Genomic DNA, 19442 nt, shown 5'->3' with positions numbered 1-19442 from the left:
AAAATAAAATGTTAGCTTTGCCACCCTGCATCTTAAAAACAACGCGGTTTTCAATTTGATATGTTTTAATTCAATGTTGATGTGTTTTGAAAATAGGATTGTCAATSGACGACTCAAATCCTGTTATTATRAACAGGCTCACTCTCTATATTTATTGTAAAATCGCTAATATAAGACCTTCGCATCGTAATATAATGATATTAATTGACTAAACATTTGCTACCCGRAACAACGATGTAAATTAGCGATTTGACAATTATTTCTAAAAAGATATGGCAATTTTTTTATTTAAATTTTTTTTATTTAAAAAATATAGCAAAACAGTGAGATCATCAATTCCCGAGATMAAATRTATTAAGATTTAAATAAATACATGCACTCAGTGATGCGASTTATTTTATGTGCCCTTGAATGTACCAGTTTTCGGCATCAGTAGAGTGACAGCTTTCGGTCGAAACACTGAAGATGTACGACGCTAATGCTTGCGAAACATTACCAGTACTTATACTGAAGGAATTACACTAATGAAGAATTCTACTGAAAACTGGCATATTCTATGGGTATATTTGCACCTAAAGAAGTAACATCCGATGCTATTAGATCATTATTGATTGGTTTTTAATACATTTACAAAAAATCCTCTTCTTAAAGTTATTTCTGATTTTAAAAGGCGGTTTTGCTTGCTTTGAAAATTAAAAAAAATGCGCCAGTTTTCTATTGCACTGTCTTAATATTTTGCTTCTCTACTAAATCCGGAATGTTTTATTTCATTGTTCAGTTATTTTAAAACAGTTTTTTTAATGTTTGGTACAGTTGGGTCATAATTTAGTAACTGTAGTTTTTATGTGAAAATATGCCTATAGAATATAATATAAACTCTTTAAACAAAATGGACTCTAATTAATCACAGCTCTAGAAGAAGAAGGCAATAGAATTGTGCATACATGTATGTATGTGTATGCATTAAATTTCTGAGTAAACAAATTATATTTGTAAATATTCGCCTACATGTTTCACTATAACTTAATAATTATTTAATTTTAAAAATCTGGCATTATTCTAAATGTTTATCTACTAGCTAATCAAATGAAAGTGAGTTAATCCAGATCGTATTAAGATATGCATAATTTATTTTAAAGTCAATATTTGATTAGCTCAAATATTCACGTCTTTGGTACCATATACAACAATGCAAATTTTATGAAACTTAACACGAAATTCATGTTAATGTTTGCTTTAGGTTGGGTGTCTAGTTGAGATTTAATTTCAAATGACCTGAAAACATTTGCAAATGCAATCAACTTCTCCAGGACCAGTATTGGTTTAAAAAGAAATAGATCATTGCTGGCTACGTATTCATTGATCAAATTCAACAAGAATGCGAAAAAGAAAGCAATCAAATTCGAATCGGAGACCTTCCATGGCATATATACATATAATTAAAACAAGTGACGTAATTGGATTTTATTGCTTTAAGCTTAATGCGATATTTGTCTGAGTTTTAGCACACAAAAACACATGTTATCTGACTGAGACTAGGCTAGAACATGTTTACTCGTGTTAATGAAGGTCACAGGGTTGTTACCCATCAGATGTGTCTAGTATGATAAGATAATAATAAAAAAGTTCTATAATTTTTTTTCTAAATTTAAACATCTACAAATGCCTCATTTCGCAAAAAGCACATTTTGCTCAAATTTTCCTGGAAAGAAATAAATTGTATGAAATTTAAAAGTTTTTAAAACTTAAGTTAAACAGAAGACAATTTTTAATTAGTTAGGAGCAACTAGTAGTTTCATCAAACAAAAATTTCTTTGCAATTTTTATATTCATTAATCAGCCTTGACATGGAATAAATTTGGGAAAATGTGGCTTCTATGTAATAGTATTGAAGGATTTCACAAATATTAAAGATTATGCAAATATGCACATATTATTATGCTGTATGTTGTTAATAGCTACTTGCAGGTGTTTAGTTTTATAATTATATTATTCGCTATTTTTCTGCAAACTGAATGTTTGACCCTTTTCTATTTACTTGTTTCGTCCCTAAATAATTTAGAATTAGTTTGAATGTAGCATTCCAATGTTTAAACAAATTCGCAATTAGTTTGCTTGCATAAGTGGCATATCCCGTTAATGGCCAATGAGAAAATGAATCATATGGTAGAATGGAAATTATGAAAAATGATAAGCGTTAAGACTGATTCCACACTGACTAGGGAGTTGGCGTTTTATTGTTGCTAAATAAAATCGGTTTTACTTTAGCTTCGGATTAGCGCTTAGTCGAATCAAGACGCGCCGATGTGCAAATGCTCTGTTCTCTCATAGTTTCGTTTATGAAAAAGTCGTTTTAATTGGAAAATGTGGTTATTAGTTTCGCTCTAATTGTTGGCGAATTTGGACATTTACTTTTAGAAGACAAAGGTGAGTTTTTATTTTTGTTTTTTTCGCATTTGATAACTTTTTTCACAAGTTTTCTAAGCAAAATTTTATTTTTAATACTAATTTTAAATTGTGCACGTCTTTGGATGATGTATCTAAATATATTTACAATAATACCGACTTTCAATGGTTCTTTGTCGATAGTCCGACGAAGTCTATAATCTTGGAAAAACTTTTGTGAAATTTAAAACAACCTTTTAAAGCTTTTATTTGTGACTACATTTGATTTGTTTTTTGTAGTAGATTTGTTCAATGTTAATATTATATTCGCTTACTGAAATTTACAACCTGCAATCATTTACCTAGATAAAGGCAAATTTATATATCAATACCAAACACAATATAAAAAATTAATTTGTAAAAGCCATACGTTGTTAATTTTAATAATTTTTTCGAATACACAATTTTTTATTATTAGTAAATGCAATTCTGCTAAGTAACATAGCTTTCTTTAGCTATCGACGAGCAGTAAAGTAAATTCTTCTTTAAGGTGTTGACCATGCATATGCAGGAATAAAATTTAAATTTAGCTCAAGGTTTACTTTTTTCTCAAATATTTGCTGGATCTGAATAGCATTTCGAAAAGTTATTTGCTTAGTGAATAATCCGTCTCTTCTTAGTTAGAAATATTTCTAGATTTTATAATATACGCCCGTTTATGACCTAAATACATATAGTATATGATTCAAGATATATCAGAATGTTAAATAAAATGCTCATGTATTTTATATGTCCTCCGGCAGAAAGACCGATTGGGTCGATAGCCTTTTTCTATAGGAAATAAAGATTATTTATATATATATTATATATATGCTCCTGTATACCTGGTAGTGTCAAGTACTGCCGATTTTTTAAATATTGCCTATTATATATTGAAAATAAATGAAGTTCCGTGTGCATTGTTTTAATCCAACGCATAAATGTCTTGCGCGAAAAGGACGACACAATTAATATTTCATTTATAGTAGGATTAAATTATTTAAGTAATGTTCTATTTTATTTGTTATTTGCTGCACTGACTTAGTAGATGTAATAAATTCAGTTCAAGAACTCATAATTCTTTTATAAAGCAGTATTATAAGAACCCTAACAACAATATTATACAACCAAGTTGCCAGCGAAACTACACCTAACAAAACCAATAAAACAATTAATCATATAACATAATGCACAGCTCGTTTAAGGCTAATGATTAGTTTGAGCGATAAGGGTTTATCTTGTAGATTACAAATTTTTCTGATAATTTGGATGATGAACGGTGTTGCTACAAGTTTTTCGAGATATTCTAGGATTAGTTCATTGCATAGCAATTATGTTCTACAATCAATCAATATTCGATCAATTTTTTAAGCTGCCTGCGCATGTTGTACTTTGGGCTTTTCCATTTTACTACACGTGCTTTTTAATTTAATATTATCCGTTTATATTTTTTTATTACTATTACAAAATAAACAACATTGTTTGTGCTGTTCACAGGAACTTCAGGAGGATGGACCCGATAGGGTAAGTAATTTTTTTATTTTAATCAGTTATAGGCACCAAATAAGTAACTTTAAATTAKGCYCACTTTACAGAGAAAATTATTATTTATKTTATTCAATTTTTATTTATACAGTTATTATGTTTTAAACMTTAACTGYTTAAATAATATTAAGTCMTTACATTTTGATATTTGCTCATATTTGAAGATGTACATATATACAAGGCGTTTAACATATTTTTSAAACAAACAGTTACACACATATCGAAAACCAGTTTTATAAGTTTTCAAACAATAGTGTGAATATTCGARARMGAAAACATTTTAAGATGTTAATACTTTATATAACWGTATGTTAAAAAGMAGTRAATAAATATTTTCTAAAATCTTTGTACATGTCTATGATATACYATATACAGGGKATTACATATTCGAGGTGTTAACATTGAGATCTCGTAAACCGTAATAGAAACAAAGGTAGTTAAATCARGGAAAAGTTGGGCATTTTGGTGATTAACAAARTATGTGTTTTAAAAGTTGAAAAATTCCGACTACTTCTCCAAATAAAATGAAACTGTAAGTATGGCTCTAATTTAAAATTAATTGCTGGTACGACTGACAAGATTTTTAAAGGAAATAAACTTAATCAAWTTKAATAACTAACTATTAACTATGTAGCGATTTAAGAAAGTAGTCAGCAAATAGGTACTAAAATAATAATGAARAGATTAAAGTTTATTGACTATTTTTAGTGTTCTAAATATTAAGAAAGATGTCCTTTATGTGCAATATATCGCTCGATTTAATTTTTTGAGTCAAATGAMAAAAATCACTTTGGATTCTCTATTAARCATCTATAATTCAACTTTAACCATTTTCTTAAACATCAAAATGCGCAACTTTCCATMATTTAMCGGACTTCGTATCTCTAATGGTTTACGAGATTCCAATGCTAAACCCTCGAATTTATAATTTATAACACCCTGTATAATGCTTTTGATCACTAAGATTGGAGTCAACYTTTTACAGTAAAATATAGATTTATGGCATTCATTTGTGCGATRATTCGCTACTTTAAACGGCTTCAAAAGATTAATCTAATGGGGAATAATTAAATGTMTTAAATACTTTATATTGTATGCATGTGACCAAGGTTSAKGTAACAGGTTCTTACCGTGCTTAAAATTATMATTTTTTTGGGCGATAAAGATTGGAAAACAYYTTAAACGAAGTTAACCATCCGCATACATGATATACAGAGTGACAATTTTGAAAGTTACAATGTTATACTAACCGCACCAACCACCCCAACTCTACAATTGCATTTATCTAGTCCATACATTTAACTCCGCCTCCTTAATATATAGTTGGGTTCTAAAATTGTTTTCTAACTGTTCTATCAGTTCGCATTAAGATTTTTTAACTTATGACCCTGTATAAAACATATGCAATACTGCAAATAATGTACATGAAGCAAGTTGTTAATAAATTATATTATAACAACGTCCATATTAAACGTACATAAGACACCTAAGAATTTGCGGAAATTGTAAGTAAAATAGATTTAAAGATTTAGTGTGCCATTAACCACACGAGTCTGCTATACTTAGCAAAATATATACAAACCACGAAATTCTTAACAACACAATAAATAAACCTTGCATGCTAACAATGTGTGTGGTGGTCCTGAATTAAATTATGTGGTTTACGCTAAAATTCAGATTGCGCTGCTGATAAATAGATTAGACTTACTCAGATTTAAATTTTAAAATTGTTGGTGTAAATCGCTCATCGGAAAACAGCGAATAATATCCATAAAACCTGCTATAAAAGAAAAGTAATTAAAGTAAATTACTACAAACAACAACAACAAACAAATTAAAATTACAATCGTCGTTGATCTAAGGATTTCATCTAACGTGTTATGAATTTATAATTCGAGATGTCCGATTTGATACTCATCGAAAAACATAGGTTGTTTTCCTCGAGGAGTTATCTTCCAAATCTTCTCCAAAAAAAGTTTTGAGAATTAGTGGCTATCTATATAAGGCCATGTGAATAATGAGACAAAAACTCTCAAAAGTTGATAAAGAATAGATGTGCAGTTTTCCTTTTGTTCTTTCAGATTGTTGTTTTCATTCAAGTAAATTAGCTCAGATTTTAAACATACAGTTTCTTGTGGAATTTCGATTGGCTAAAATAGTAGCAGCTGATATTTATTTGCAAAGTGATACTTCTTTTGAGGTCAGGGACTTTTCCATTCCGGTGACACTGCATTTAAACTGACTGTGCATTTAAAACAGGTTTCGTACTTTATTATTAAAAGTTTTTATTTGTTCGGACACAATTAATTTCTGTCATACAATGATGATTGTGAACCAAATCGATACCGCATTATAAAAACAAAGGGCGCAAAATTACAAAGCAATGAAAGTAATTAAGTAAATATCTAAAGAGTAAAGTTGGAAATTTCCTTTTAGCATAATATATCCTCACTTAAAAAATTAGCTAAAAAATTCCTGCTGCGAAAATGTTATTTGACAAACTTAGCCAAAAAAATTGCACATGTAAAATTCACATCATTTTCATTAAAACGCAAATAAAATGCAAAGAAAACTTAAAAATAAATTTGAAAAGTAGCATCATGCATCTTAAAATACAGCTCAGCTATATGTAATTTAATTAATTTAATCTGATGCAATCTCATTCTTTCTGTGCTTTAACTGTAATTTATTCGTTCTACAACAAACAAATTCGCATTTGTTTCTTAAATTGAGTTTTAAAAAAACCTTGAAGAAGTCATTGAGGTTCGATTTCATTTTGGACGAACAAAAGTGATGTCTTTCAGTTTAAAGTATTACTTCCATAATTGAACTTTACAGTCTGACTTGACTCTAAAAACAGCATTTTTCCTCAATCATTAGCCGAAATTGTTACATTTAAATGAAAACTTTTGTCACATTTTATGATAAATATCGGCATTTTTTCCTTTATCAAAACTGTTCACTTACTTTTTTAGTGAAGTTATCTGAAAATTCTAATTCCAATGTTTTTATTTGAATAGCAATTAGTGGTTAACCATAGCAATGAGTGCAGTTGAAAACATAGTTTAGTAAAATTCAAACAATGAATAATATTTCTTCATTATTATCACTCAATCATTGGCAAGTTTTGATATAATTTAATGTATATTTGTTTTTCGTTTTATGTATGAAATGTATTTGTTATTGTTAACAGATTTAACATTAAAGTGCTGCTCATTGTCACAACTCTCGTCGTTTTCGACTTTCGTAATATTATTTAAAACATTGTCATTCAATTGTCTTTTTTAACTGGTTCAATAAATCCAACAAGATAATGAAATGACAAAATTGTCTTCGTTTGGAGTGGATCAGTTACCAAAAACATTTCTTTACTTTCGGTATAAAACTAGTTGAGGTGAAAATTTTCAAAATAGTAGACAAGAAGAGAATCCGAAGATTTTCAAATGAACCATTACCTACTTCTCAAACATAGGTTCGACTTGAAGCTCAATTTCCCGTTATCACATTATTTTTTTATAAAAAGTTAACAGTATTTTTCATATACGTGCACTAGTTTTTTTTAAACTATCGGCCTGCGTTGAGCTTTAAATATAGGTAATTTAATAAAAATCCACTAGTTTTGAATGTAAGCAATACTGCAATAAATTGTTTAAATTAAATATGTTCAATTCAATGATATATGTTGCGACTATGACCAATACATATATAGATAAGCGATAAATCACATCTGTCTCATAGCTTGTATAGTACCTACATGCAACTAACATTTTCAAATTAGAAATAATCTAAATGGCACCACAATATCTGATAACTTTAAAGGTTTTAGTTAAAACTCCAATAAAACTGCATTAGGAAAGATTTGCAATAAGTACAAAGCAATTATGTATTAGTAACATATATGTATCTGATCTACTAAGTGTTTATTAATTCGCAACTGATTGCATCCATTGGGTTTTATCGTTCATTGATTCAAGGTAGTTGTTTGCTCAGATGGCGAGAAAATGTAATCTGGTATTAGCAGAACAAAGATTTAGAGCAGAACAAGGCGGTTGTTAATCGGACGACAACCTAATTACGTACAGAGGGAACAATGAACATGGAATAAATTTATTATTGTCTAATAATATTATAAGAGTCATTTTTTTAAGTGTGTGTGTTTAGATCAACTCGTGTTTAAGGCAGAATTCATTTGTACTTTGCGACGGATGAGCCTGAAAGCGCCTAAACGCCTCTCTCTCTTAGAAATATTTTTGTTTATTGTTCTTTTTAACCAACGATATTACTTTTTTTTTGGTGCATCAGAAGAATATATAATTGCATGGGTAACTGGGGCTACTTTAGAATTTTTTTCGTTTTGTTTATTGTCGCGTTGACAAAAAACATAATCCAAAAAACCCAAAATGGCAGACACGTATTTTAGGGCAATATATCAAACGATCATTTGGACAGTCTTAAAATGATGAATCTAAGGAAGTCTTCGTAAATAAGAGCTTATAATGTACAGTATTTTTAAGTAAGTGTTTCAGATCATATTTGTTCCTTAGAAGATATGTTACTAAAATTAACAGGACTATTAGTGAAGGGATGATTTAAATCTTTAACAAACTATTTGGCTTGTATCAGTCTGCTACAGTTGTTGTTGAAAAAACTTATCCAAAACCGTTCATTCCAAAAAATATTTCAAATGCATTTTATGCTAGCGACATTTGTCGCTTAAATACGGACATTTCGGTTGAAAAATATTTTTTTTATGTAGCATTGGAACTGAACAACCGATTTAAAGTTTCGACTATTCTGGACCATCATCCACGTAACTTGTTAATTCGGCAAAACTTTGTGAGACCAGAAATGATAAATCCATATAAATCAAGAAATTAACAAAAAATTTCGACAATCAGTTGAACTATTTGTTAAGAGACTGATTAGAAAGTTGAAGATCACAGTTGAAAAAGTAAATACAAAAGTGTTTGAAGAAAGTTTTGGCAACATCGGAGTCCCTGTTCAAGATTCCAATGACTATGAATACGAGTAATTGAAAAACTGGTTTATGACAGTATGGAAATTGAACTGAAAAATAAGATGAAAAATACCTCAATTTTATAAAAAGACACCGCACCGGAAAAAATCAAGGGGAAGAAATTCATCTGTGATTTACACAAATGAAATCAAGAATACATACAATAAAGGCTAGATGTTCAAGGCAGTTTTTCTTCATGAATAGTAGATAATAAAAAATTATGAATAGTAATTATTTTGTGAGAAGGAAGAATTATTTGGAAAAATACGTCTTTACKAACAACACTTTAAATTTGTTTTTTTATGAAAATAATAAACAGTCTAAAAAGTATTATAAATAAGTATGTAAAAAATGAATAATTATGCTAAATAAGCAACACCTTAACTGAACTGAAGCTTGAACTTCCATCCGTCCTCTAGTAGTTGCCTGAGTGTAAAAAGTTGGTCAATAGTGGAATTAAATTCCAATTTTCAAAGTTAATGAGCTCACACGGCCGGGCCGCATAAATACGATAGGGGATCCAGTAGTTGAACCAGTCTTAGTCGGAAAGCACGGGAGATCACTTCGCCCACTGCATCATCGCCTTTGATAATGTCTACCGCAGTTGTGGACGAAACGTCAGGAAGAAATTCCCATGGACCACGGCTTCAAAGCCCGAAAAACATTTCTATATGGGATTTGACCGACCGTGAAAGCCTTCATAGTCTGAGTGGAATTAAATTTCCTGAAACCCGCCTGATATTCATCCAGGAGGCCCTCGGAGTATGGACTTTGTAGGCCGTATTGATAAGTGGACTTTTTTGTGGATTGGTATTATGATGCTTAATTATCATTTTGTTGGTATTGTCCCCTCTTTACAATTACATTCAATGAAAGCAATTAGTTGCTTTAATTGTTTGTATAACGATTCACCTCCGTATTTTCATAGTTGATGGTATGTTATCCGATCCAGGAGCCTTTCAGTTTTTTCTATGGATGGTTCTTCTACAGGGAGATCTGTCTGGTATGCATTTTCTGTGTGTTTCGGATCGGGTTCTGTAGTTGGCAGCATTTTAAAGTAGTTTTCCTATGCTTCCAACTGTGCGTGTTCGTTGATACTGATGATATCCTCATTTTCGTTTTTTAGTGCCCTATATAATTTCCTAGAAGCTGGTTTAGACCTATTTCTTTGGACCATATAGTATTTTCGACGTTCATATTCTTGTTTTCGTCTTTTTATGAACTTCCTAGTTTGTTTGCGAGAGTTTGCATATTTGTCTCGGTTTTCAGGTGTATCGTGCTGAATCATGGCTTTTCTAAAAGTTTCTCTTTCTTGCAGTTTTTGTTGACACTCTTCATTAAACCATTATTTAGTCGATTTCTTTTTGGTCGTCCCTACTGTTTTTCTGCTGTTTTTTATAGGTTGTTCAATAGTTCCACAAACGTTAAACATTCAATGTGCAATTTTCATTATCAATGAGATTCTGATCCAGTTTCTGTTCGTATTTTTGGTGCTCTGCTGGGTTCTGAAGTTTATTTATGTTCCATGGTGTGGTTTGGTTAGTTTTTGGTTTTTCTGGCTCGATATTCTGATTTGGAGTTTGGCTTTCACCAGAAAATGATCTGTAGGTCCTTCTACTCCTCTAAGGCTTCTTAGATCTAGGACACTGCTCCCATGTCTGGCGTCCACCACAACATGGTCAATCTTGTTACGGATCTCCTGGTCGTTGGATACCCAGGTTTGTTTATGGATGTCCTTATGAGGAAACATTGTGGAGTTTATCAGCATGTTCTTAGCTGATGCTAATGCTAAATTCTATTAATCTTACAGTACCTACGTGGTAAGTCGAAAAAGCGAATGCAACAATTTCCAGTTCTCATAGAATACATACCTTTTCATTTGCTCAAAAAAGGTGCAAATTGTACATAGAAATGTTCGAACTTCCAATTTTTACGTGAAGAAAAACAAATCTATACGACCTAAAGCCGTGACTACTATATTTCTCCACTACTTGATTAATAGCAAGTTTCGCCAAAGCTGCCTCGAATAAATTATGTTTTTAATCAAAATCAATGTAATGAAAACATATTTTTGAACAATTAATTGAAGCCATTAAGCTGCAAGCTTCGGAGAAGTGATTTATCGGATCCAGTCGAATAACCCATATGAAATACTAATTATAATGCAGCTTTTAAACATTTCTAAGTTCTCACATTTGCACTTAATAGACACACGAGTGGTATAGAGGTATGTTACTACGAAAACCAGTAATTTGGGTGAAGTAACTAGGTTTTCAAGCATTGATAAAAATGTAGTAGTGATAACAATCAACGTAAGAAGGCAAATGAAAGAATAATAACATAAAGAAACATCGCTAGCAACTATTATAACCGTAGTTTTTAAACGGAATAATGGTTTGAGCAGAGCCCCAATTAAATCTAATCAAGTAAATAAACTTCTTAGAAAACCAAAGAATACCCAACAACCTACATTAACTTAAAGAGGATTATTTTAAAAGCAATAGCAATTTAAAGGAGGTACTTTTGCACTCAAAATATTTCTTATATTTCTTAAACAATAAGGTAACTTCGCATATAAAAAGTTGAACAAAAGAATGATGTTCGCTTTAACTGAACAATTGGTGATCGATGATCCATTGAAAAAATAAGCCGCTTCCTGTAAAATCTAAATTAAACATAAGCTAATTGAAAGCGTCAAGATTTATAAAGGTCTTGCCGACGTTTCTAAGTATTCTTATTACTTAATTTTAGAAGTTCTGTTTGATAATTTTTAAAAGTCTTATTTGGTTTCAGAGCCAGCTGTCTGAGCTTATTGTAAGTACGTTGCCTGGAGGTTCTCACTTTTTCAAATATTTATACCATACTTACTCTTTTTTTTGTTAAAGTAAACCCGCTACAGATAACTCCATTGATGCAGCAGAGGAAAAGTTCAAAGATACCAAAGATGAAGGACTTCGGGTAATGATAGCCAGTTGCCACTCACTAAGCAAATATGAAGGCAAAAGTTTAAAAAATGTGCTTCCACAAGTAAGTCTAAACAATATTGCTATCGAAGTTTAATAAATTGTAAATTTTTTTATTTCTAGATTTTAGCATCACTATTAGCAGCTAGTTTTCACATAGGGAATGGAATCTCATTAGCTTATTCAGCAGTATTAATCTCACAATTAGCCGAACCAGACAGTCCAATTAAATCCACAAAAACACAGAACTCATGGATGGGTAAGTCAATTATTAACATAAATATGTAGATGGACGGCTGATTCGATATAAAGGTACTTGAATAAACCTTCATAACACAAATATACAAAGTGAGTACTGAAAAATTTTAGAAATACTAGAAGAAAATTGACAATAACCATTAGACTAATTCAACGAAATACCCTTTGTGGAGTTAGTTGTTGATTTTTAGTGTTTTTCTAATTTTTTCAAAATAATTGTTTATTGTATACGGGGTGTTACAAAAAGGTTAGCCAATGCAATGCAATGACAGGTTTGCTTTCCAAAATGAATGCGAGTTTATTTCATAATAAATAATTAGTAATGATAATTTTATTTTTCAATGTGGGCCACCGTGGTCGACATACACGGTGGTCAAGTTTAGGGTGTAAAAATTTCCGCTTATTTCGAATAACTAGTTCCACTAGTTACATCAGAAATTTCTGGTTGACCATTTCTCCAGTTCAAAAATTCAAGTTTTTTATTCGTTTGGTTGTAACTTGTAGAAGGAGCTAACTCGAGTACTCTGATGCTGCTTAAAATAAAACAACATTTATGTATTTAGTATGCCAAATTTATATTTGTCAGTTCAAATTTTCTGATGTTTTATCAACAGAAAGTCCCTATATCTTAGTGTTTTCGAGATATTTTACGTTGAAACATTAAGTTCTTCAACAAAGGTGTTAATCTAATGGTTCAATGCTATAAGATTTTTATATCAAATATTTTGCTGTTAAAATTACTGAGAAATTTGAGTGTAAAATTAGTTAATTTGGAAACTAATAAATATTGGAATTAATTATTTAATTTGTAAGTTATCGGACATGCTGTATTAATTAACATTAAAATTGGTATGAAGTAGTAAAAAYATTATTTTATTGTGTCAAAAATTACAACGTGAGTAACTACTGAAGCTYTTTTACAATTTTTCAATTTTGTCCTGCGGTTTCTCATAAAAATGATTCACATTTYCAWATTAGMCTTTAGTTTTTGAATTTAATGTAACCATATTAKAGRGTCTTCCGTTAAAAAAGCGCTTGATATGAAACTTTTTTGAGGCTTTTGTATAGAAAATGTAATTTGAAGATAAATCCTCGAATAAAATGGGCCGCTTACAGGGTTGTCGTACACAATTATATACCAAAAATTGAATTTAAATAATTAATTTTGATTTATTAATGGCAATTACACTGCCAATTGACAAGAAAATTATACCTCGTTTTATTATTAGAGTACGTTTTCGTTTTGACACCATCATCAGAAGCGATATAGGTGTATAAACTAATGCGAGAACTGGATTTTTACATGTGCAATTTTAAACGCTGCAATCCGCAGATTAATTAATTCAAAACCCAGGAATTTTGAAAAATCTATAAACATTCCGCACSAAAYGACTTTATTATTAAGGAATTKTATGTACGTTTAAAATACATTTTTTGCTTAAAACAACATCAGTAATGCKYTTCTTAAATGTATACATATTTTATAAGTTATTTGGGTTMAAAAAAAAACTAAGCTTCCAGCTGTTTAAATGTTGAGCAACTTGATGAAATAGAAATATTAATAAGTTTGTGGTATTTCTTAAATTATATCACACACTATCTAAACACTATTGGAAACAAATTGTTGGAAAACACTGGTAATGCCATTATTTTCTTAAAATTAATACCGCAATGAAATAGTGCTTTAATACTATGGGAAAGATAGAGAGTTATGGATAAAACAAACAAGCAAAATTAACGAAAACTAAATTAATAATAAAGTGATTAATTAAGAAACATCTGCTGCGCTATAAATTAGTAAACAACAGAACTAATAAGATAGAGGTCAATTGTATTGAACATTTCTTGCTTTTAATCGGTCTGACGACTAATCGGCCACATTAAAGTTCATATGTAACGCAAGAAAGTGTAAAAATGTTTTGAATTTGGAAAGCTTTTAATAACTTTTAAACCCTTTAAGTTTAGTTACTTGATTATTAATAATATTTATATTATGCAATTTTAAACAAACATATATTGAACTTTAAGATAGGCAAGTGAAGTAAATGCTGTTATTCATATTTTATATTTATTTTGTTCATCTAATGGGCAACAGAAGTTTCAACTTAAATATTCAAAATATGAAATCGAAAGCGATTATTAGGATTGATGCTTATCTCACGATGATAATTAAAGAATATTTTTAATAGTCAATATTTAAGAAAAAACATTGGCTTGTTACATTAGCATATTTTTGGTTGTTATTCTTTCAGCGAGCGTTCTCATAGTGGTCATTCCTCCAGCTTCCATCTTCAGCGGTATTATCATGGATAATCTAGGAAGACTAAACTGCATAAAAATAGCGGGAATTCCAGGAGTTGTCGGCTGGTCCATGATTGCTTTAGCCAACAATGTTACTACCATTATTATTGGCAGGCTTTTGGTAGGAATTTCTTCAGGTAATGATGACCACTTTCACGCTTTTTCTTACAAATATCAATAAACAATGTCAAATTATTGTCATATACATAGTGGTCTGACACTGTTTACTTTTAATTTTTTTCTTAGATAAAAGGCTTTGTTTGCAAAATATTTGCAAGAAACTAGAAAGATCTTAATTGACGTCAGAGCTGAAAATAATGTCTTTAATTTTCAGCCTTACTCGATCTTTTTTTACGTATTAAAAGTTGTACGCGATATATTTTAACACCCTGTACTATATGGTATATTTATGTATTATTTGTTACAGCTTGGGGAACCAGTCCGGGCATAGTTTATATCACAGAAATTGCAAGTTCGAATTTAAGAATGTCTTTGATGGCTATTGCACCAGCATATGTTTCACTTGGTAATTATTTAATTTAACTGTTGGATTTCTGTTTCTCTACCAAACGGTTTATTTAACATTTAATCAAAACTTATACGTGGACTGCAATTCGTCAATAAAAATAGAAAAAGTATAGAAGATTGCGTCCCGAATGATACTTAGATAGAGAATGTATTACGTGTGTTTATACCGGATGTACATATCATATAGAATATTTTATATGAAGTGGACTTTTACACTAAAAAAATACTTTCGTTTTTGTCATTAATAATTTTAGACCGTCGCTTTCTGCATCCACAAAATATTGATAAGACAAAAGTGAGCAGAAGGAAGCCATTTAAACAGATTTGCGTATGTTGGGCACTTTTCTCTTCAATGCGCACGAAAAATGTAAAATAATTATAACTTCTGATTACAATAAAACTCTCATCCGTTGAAGTGGAGGAATTACAATCAAAATTACACATTTTTCTAGTTTTAAATCTTAAATTTATCACTTTGTATTTTGAAAACCAATCGGTTATCTAGCAATATGTGGTAGGATTTTGTACAGACATTTTACAAACAGCCTGTATATTTGTAGATACTGATTGCAGCTCATATTTCTCATTTACACTGTACACCAGTTTTTCCTAGGATGCTATGAAATGTTGGAAAGATTTTTGACACACTGTTTCATAACTTAATTTTCAAGTTTTTGATTAAAAAAGGGAATAAAATGGAACTGTTTGGAGTTAATTTTGATGTGAATTCATAATAAAGTCCGACATTGTTTTACAACTGAATAAAAACATTGTACTGATATAGACAGCATATTCAAAAGCAAGGTTCAATTAAAATTCAAGAAAATTCCTTTAATTAATCTATTGTTTCAAGGAATGGTCTTAACATACTTAGGAGGTTGGTATCTCCATTGGAGAACCTTAGCTTGGGTTTGCAATGTATTCATTATTGTTCCTTGTTTGGTCTGCATTATTATCCATGAAAGTCCTTCGTGGCTAATTTTGAAAGGTAAATACGAGCAGGCAAAGAAGAGTTTGGAGTGGATCCACAAGTATCAAAAACCGCCTGGAGAGGTAAATATTTCCCAATAAATACCAGAATAGCGCAAAAATGTAAAGGTCATCGTTTGTGTGCTTCCAGCAGGAAACGTTTGCGGACCTGCAGTACAAGATATTACATGAAGAACAGCAGAAAAAGAAAGAAGAACAGGAAAAGCAGAAAAACCAAAAAGGCGTCAAGTTTATCATTCAAGAGTTCTTGAAACCTACCGGGTGGAAACCACTGGTTATTCTGACGGGCTTGTTTTTCTTCCAACATTTTTCTGGGATCTACATTACCATGTTTTACAGCATCAGTTTTATTCAGGTAAGGAATTATGGAGCTTGCTAACCAAATATTATTTGGTACTATTTAAGCAGAAAGCTGACATTGTGCTATTTTATGTGAACTAAATTTGAAATTAAATGTTGAGCTTAACACCCTGTACTATGGAAATAGACCATTACTGATGAATTTGAGAATCTGCAATTGCTTTTTAACCCATTCATTACGGATCACACTATATAATTCATAGGCTAACTACTGGAAAAAACTGATAACTAATTTATCCGCTTAATCAAGCAAGACTTGCTTCCAATGAGTGTATCCAATAATTTGTTGGATATTTCAGGAAGCCGGAAGCAGCATTAATGGATACTTGGCCTCCATACTGATTGGCGTAGTAAGATTAATAATGTCCATGATGAGCATTTATATTTTAAAAAGGTTCCATAGAAGATCTTTAATATTCATCAGTAGCGGCCTGATGGCATTAAGCATGTTTATTGCTGGCTTGTGGACCATGTGGATTCAGGAAGGTAAATCGATACAAATAAACGATAAATGTATCTACATCGATTCGATATGAGACTCATTATGAATGTGTTTAGCAAGATGTAATGATGGTTATTATTTCCAAGGGAATTATGACTACTCCTTGGTTTACAGAGTGGACCAAATTGGACTCATTTTAATGGACATTCCTATTTCTGCAGATAGATAGGCGAAAACTGATGTCAGTGTCTGGACCTCGATTTTTATATGAAAAACTGTCAATATTTCCAACAGTTTCAGGAATACAAGATCTTTTGCAGAAATCTGCCGTTCTGGAATGGGTCTTTTTTCACTTTTTACCGAAACAGTTCCAAAGCACTTTATGACGAAGTATCCAATAATGTGACTTACATTTGCTTCTCTGCATTGGTTTTTACCAATTACTACAGCTTTTGCTGTAGACAATTTTATAGGCAATTCGAACACCTATTGTGGGGAAATGGTTCGTTCTTGTTGGCTGGATGTTTGCTTGTTTTGTTTTCTAATATGTAATTATTTTTGAATATATAGTTCTTCTTAAATTCCATTTTATTGCGATGTCTTCCAACGGCTTTAAACCTGAAAATGTTAAGCCTTTATATTTCCTGAAATATTTGAACAAAACATAGAATGTGCAACATTTTGGAGACGTAATTTAAAGTTCAAATCAAATATGATTAAATATGCAGAGTTTCCCATTTTAATAAATGCGTATTTTTTAAATCACTATGAAAGTATTGGTTTGCCACAAATGAAGCTAACATTATTGGGTTCTACGTAAAACAGTGGTTTGAAATGTTCCCGCAGAAACTAAAAAAAACACAGGAAAAAAGTTAGGGAGCCTTTCAAAAAGTGCATATTTCAGCAACAGACCCTAATTTAGAGATACTGACACGGTTTTTGTCATTTTTTGTCGTAAAAATCGATGCTCAGACACCGACATCAGTTTTTGTTCATCTGTTAGAAAAATAGGAGTTTCCATTTAATAGGGTCCAATTTAACCCACTCGGGATAGGGATAAATTTGGATCAATCTTAACGCATTAGTAAAAAGTCCTGGATAACGTAGATCAAACAGTCGGTTTTATGTCCATTATTAATAATAGTGGAAGACATTCGCATCATTATAGGGGAAAGTGTTGTATCTTTTCCTGGTCCTTGATTTAAAAACCAATCAAACCATTAAGCTCTTCAAGTTGCTGAACGTTGCAAAAACGTTTATCAGCAAATGATTACAGAGACAACTTGTTCTACAAATTCAGTTCCTGTTTTGCAAACCGGTATTTGTTCTTTAAATACGAAAATTTCGAATATCCGTTTACAAACCGATCGGTCGGGAGCTAACATTGAATTGATTGAAAGCTTTGAGCAACCTCTACCGCATGATCCACTTAAGTCGTCAAAGCAGCAAAATCCTCTCAATCCAGAAATGGTCAAGCGGCACGCAAAAGTTCCATTGAGAAGGCCTAAAAGAGGAAATAAGAAACGGAAAATCAAGAATCTCATAGATAATTTACGAAATAAACATGTTGGAACAACATTTTTTGAAAAATCCGGCCAGAGATCTAAAGACGGAAAACGTTTTCGAGAAAAGTTTGAACGCAATCGGTCACAAAGTATCCGTTCAAGATTATTCTAGCAATGAAGATAAGTATTTGGAAAAATGTAATCGGGAAGAAGGTATGGGATTAGAGCTGACAAGAGCTATGGAGAGTGCATTGGCACAAGCAAATTGAAATAAATCTAAATTCATACATTCACATGGTGAAAATCAAGAAAATATTGAACAGTTTGTAAAAAATTAAGAATTTTTAATTTATAAAACGCGTATCAAGTTTGGACACTATCCCCTATAACACTCGATTCTTATGGAATATATTTTGGATTAATGGTTATTATGAGCGCCTCCTGTTAAAAAATAAACTAGATACTATCAAAAATAGTTTTATTAATTATTGCGTTTTATAGGAACAACGAATTTAAAGTGGATTCCTGTGGCTGCACTACTCTTTTATGTGGTGGCTTCAACTGTCGGTCTTCTTCCAATACCTAATATGCTCATAGCCGAGTTATTTCCCCTGGAAATTAGAGGAATCGGATACTCGATTAGTTATAGTTTGTGCTGTATACTCATGTTCATTGCTCTGCAAAGCTACTATGGAATGAGTGACTTTTTTGGAGGCGCAAGTAATCTACAATGGTTCTTCGCCATCGTTTGCCTAGGAGGAGCCGTTTACTCCTACATATTCCTACCGGAAACGTTTGGCATGAAACTAGCAGATATAACAGACTATTTCAAAACGCAATTTGTATACATTGGACATAGTCATAAGAAAATGGGAACTGAATCAGAAGCACAGGAAAAAATGCTGAAAGATTCGGCGAATAATAATGGAAAAATCCCCCAGACTGTGTAGTAAATTAACATTTTTAGTTCTAATTTTTCAACTGTGCATCTAGATTTTTACATAGCATTTAAGTGAAGGTCTTAACTGTAAGGTATCTAAGGAGGAAATTTGAAGTAAGTGTAAATACGTATGGTTTTGATGATTTAATGATATACGTATGTTTTTTTA

General features: G+C 31.1%; 1 protein-coding gene and 1 long non-coding RNA gene across 6 annotated transcripts in view; both read left to right on the top strand.

Moving 5' to 3' along the window:
* The window catches only part of LOC109542117 (facilitated trehalose transporter Tret1), a 37621-nt gene extending 18179 nt beyond the window's left edge, over window positions 1-19442 (top strand). The window contains exons 1-11 of one of the 5 annotated variants that reach the window (XM_019911181.2): window positions 2207-2427; window positions 3922-3948; window positions 11780-11800; window positions 11872-12013; window positions 12073-12208; window positions 14460-14645; window positions 14936-15034; window positions 15890-16089; window positions 16157-16381; window positions 16686-16872; window positions 18835-19442. In XM_019911181.2, the coding sequence (XP_019766740.2) occupies window positions 3935-3948; window positions 11780-11800; window positions 11872-12013; window positions 12073-12208; window positions 14460-14645; window positions 14936-15034; window positions 15890-16089; window positions 16157-16381; window positions 16686-16872; window positions 18835-19283 (1659 nt within the window). In that variant the 5' untranslated portion in view covers window positions 2207-2427; window positions 3922-3934 and the 3' untranslated portion in view covers window positions 19284-19442. Of the gene's footprint in view, window positions 1-2206; window positions 2428-3921; window positions 3949-11779; window positions 11801-11871; window positions 12014-12072; window positions 12209-14459; window positions 14646-14935; window positions 15035-15889; window positions 16090-16156; window positions 16382-16685; window positions 16873-18834 lie in introns of those variants that run through there. The other 4 variants (XM_019911180.2, XM_019911179.2, XM_048665489.1 and 1 more) reach the window with 4 other exon arrangements.
* Window positions 16879-17409, top strand: LOC125504112. The gene is made up of 2 exons (XR_007281280.1): window positions 16879-16950; window positions 17003-17409. It is a non-coding gene; the product is annotated as an uncharacterized LOC125504112 (long non-coding RNA).

Source organism: Dendroctonus ponderosae, unplaced genomic scaffold (assembly GCF_020466585.1).
Source record: "Dendroctonus ponderosae isolate FM_Combo_2020 unplaced genomic scaffold, Dpon_F_20191213v2 Dpon_F_20191213_4, whole genome shotgun sequence".
Classification (NCBI taxonomy): domain Eukaryota; kingdom Metazoa; phylum Arthropoda; class Insecta; order Coleoptera; family Curculionidae; genus Dendroctonus; species Dendroctonus ponderosae.
The sequence above is the reverse complement of the archived record's forward strand: the minus strand, read 5'-3'. Positions and strand labels throughout refer to the sequence as shown.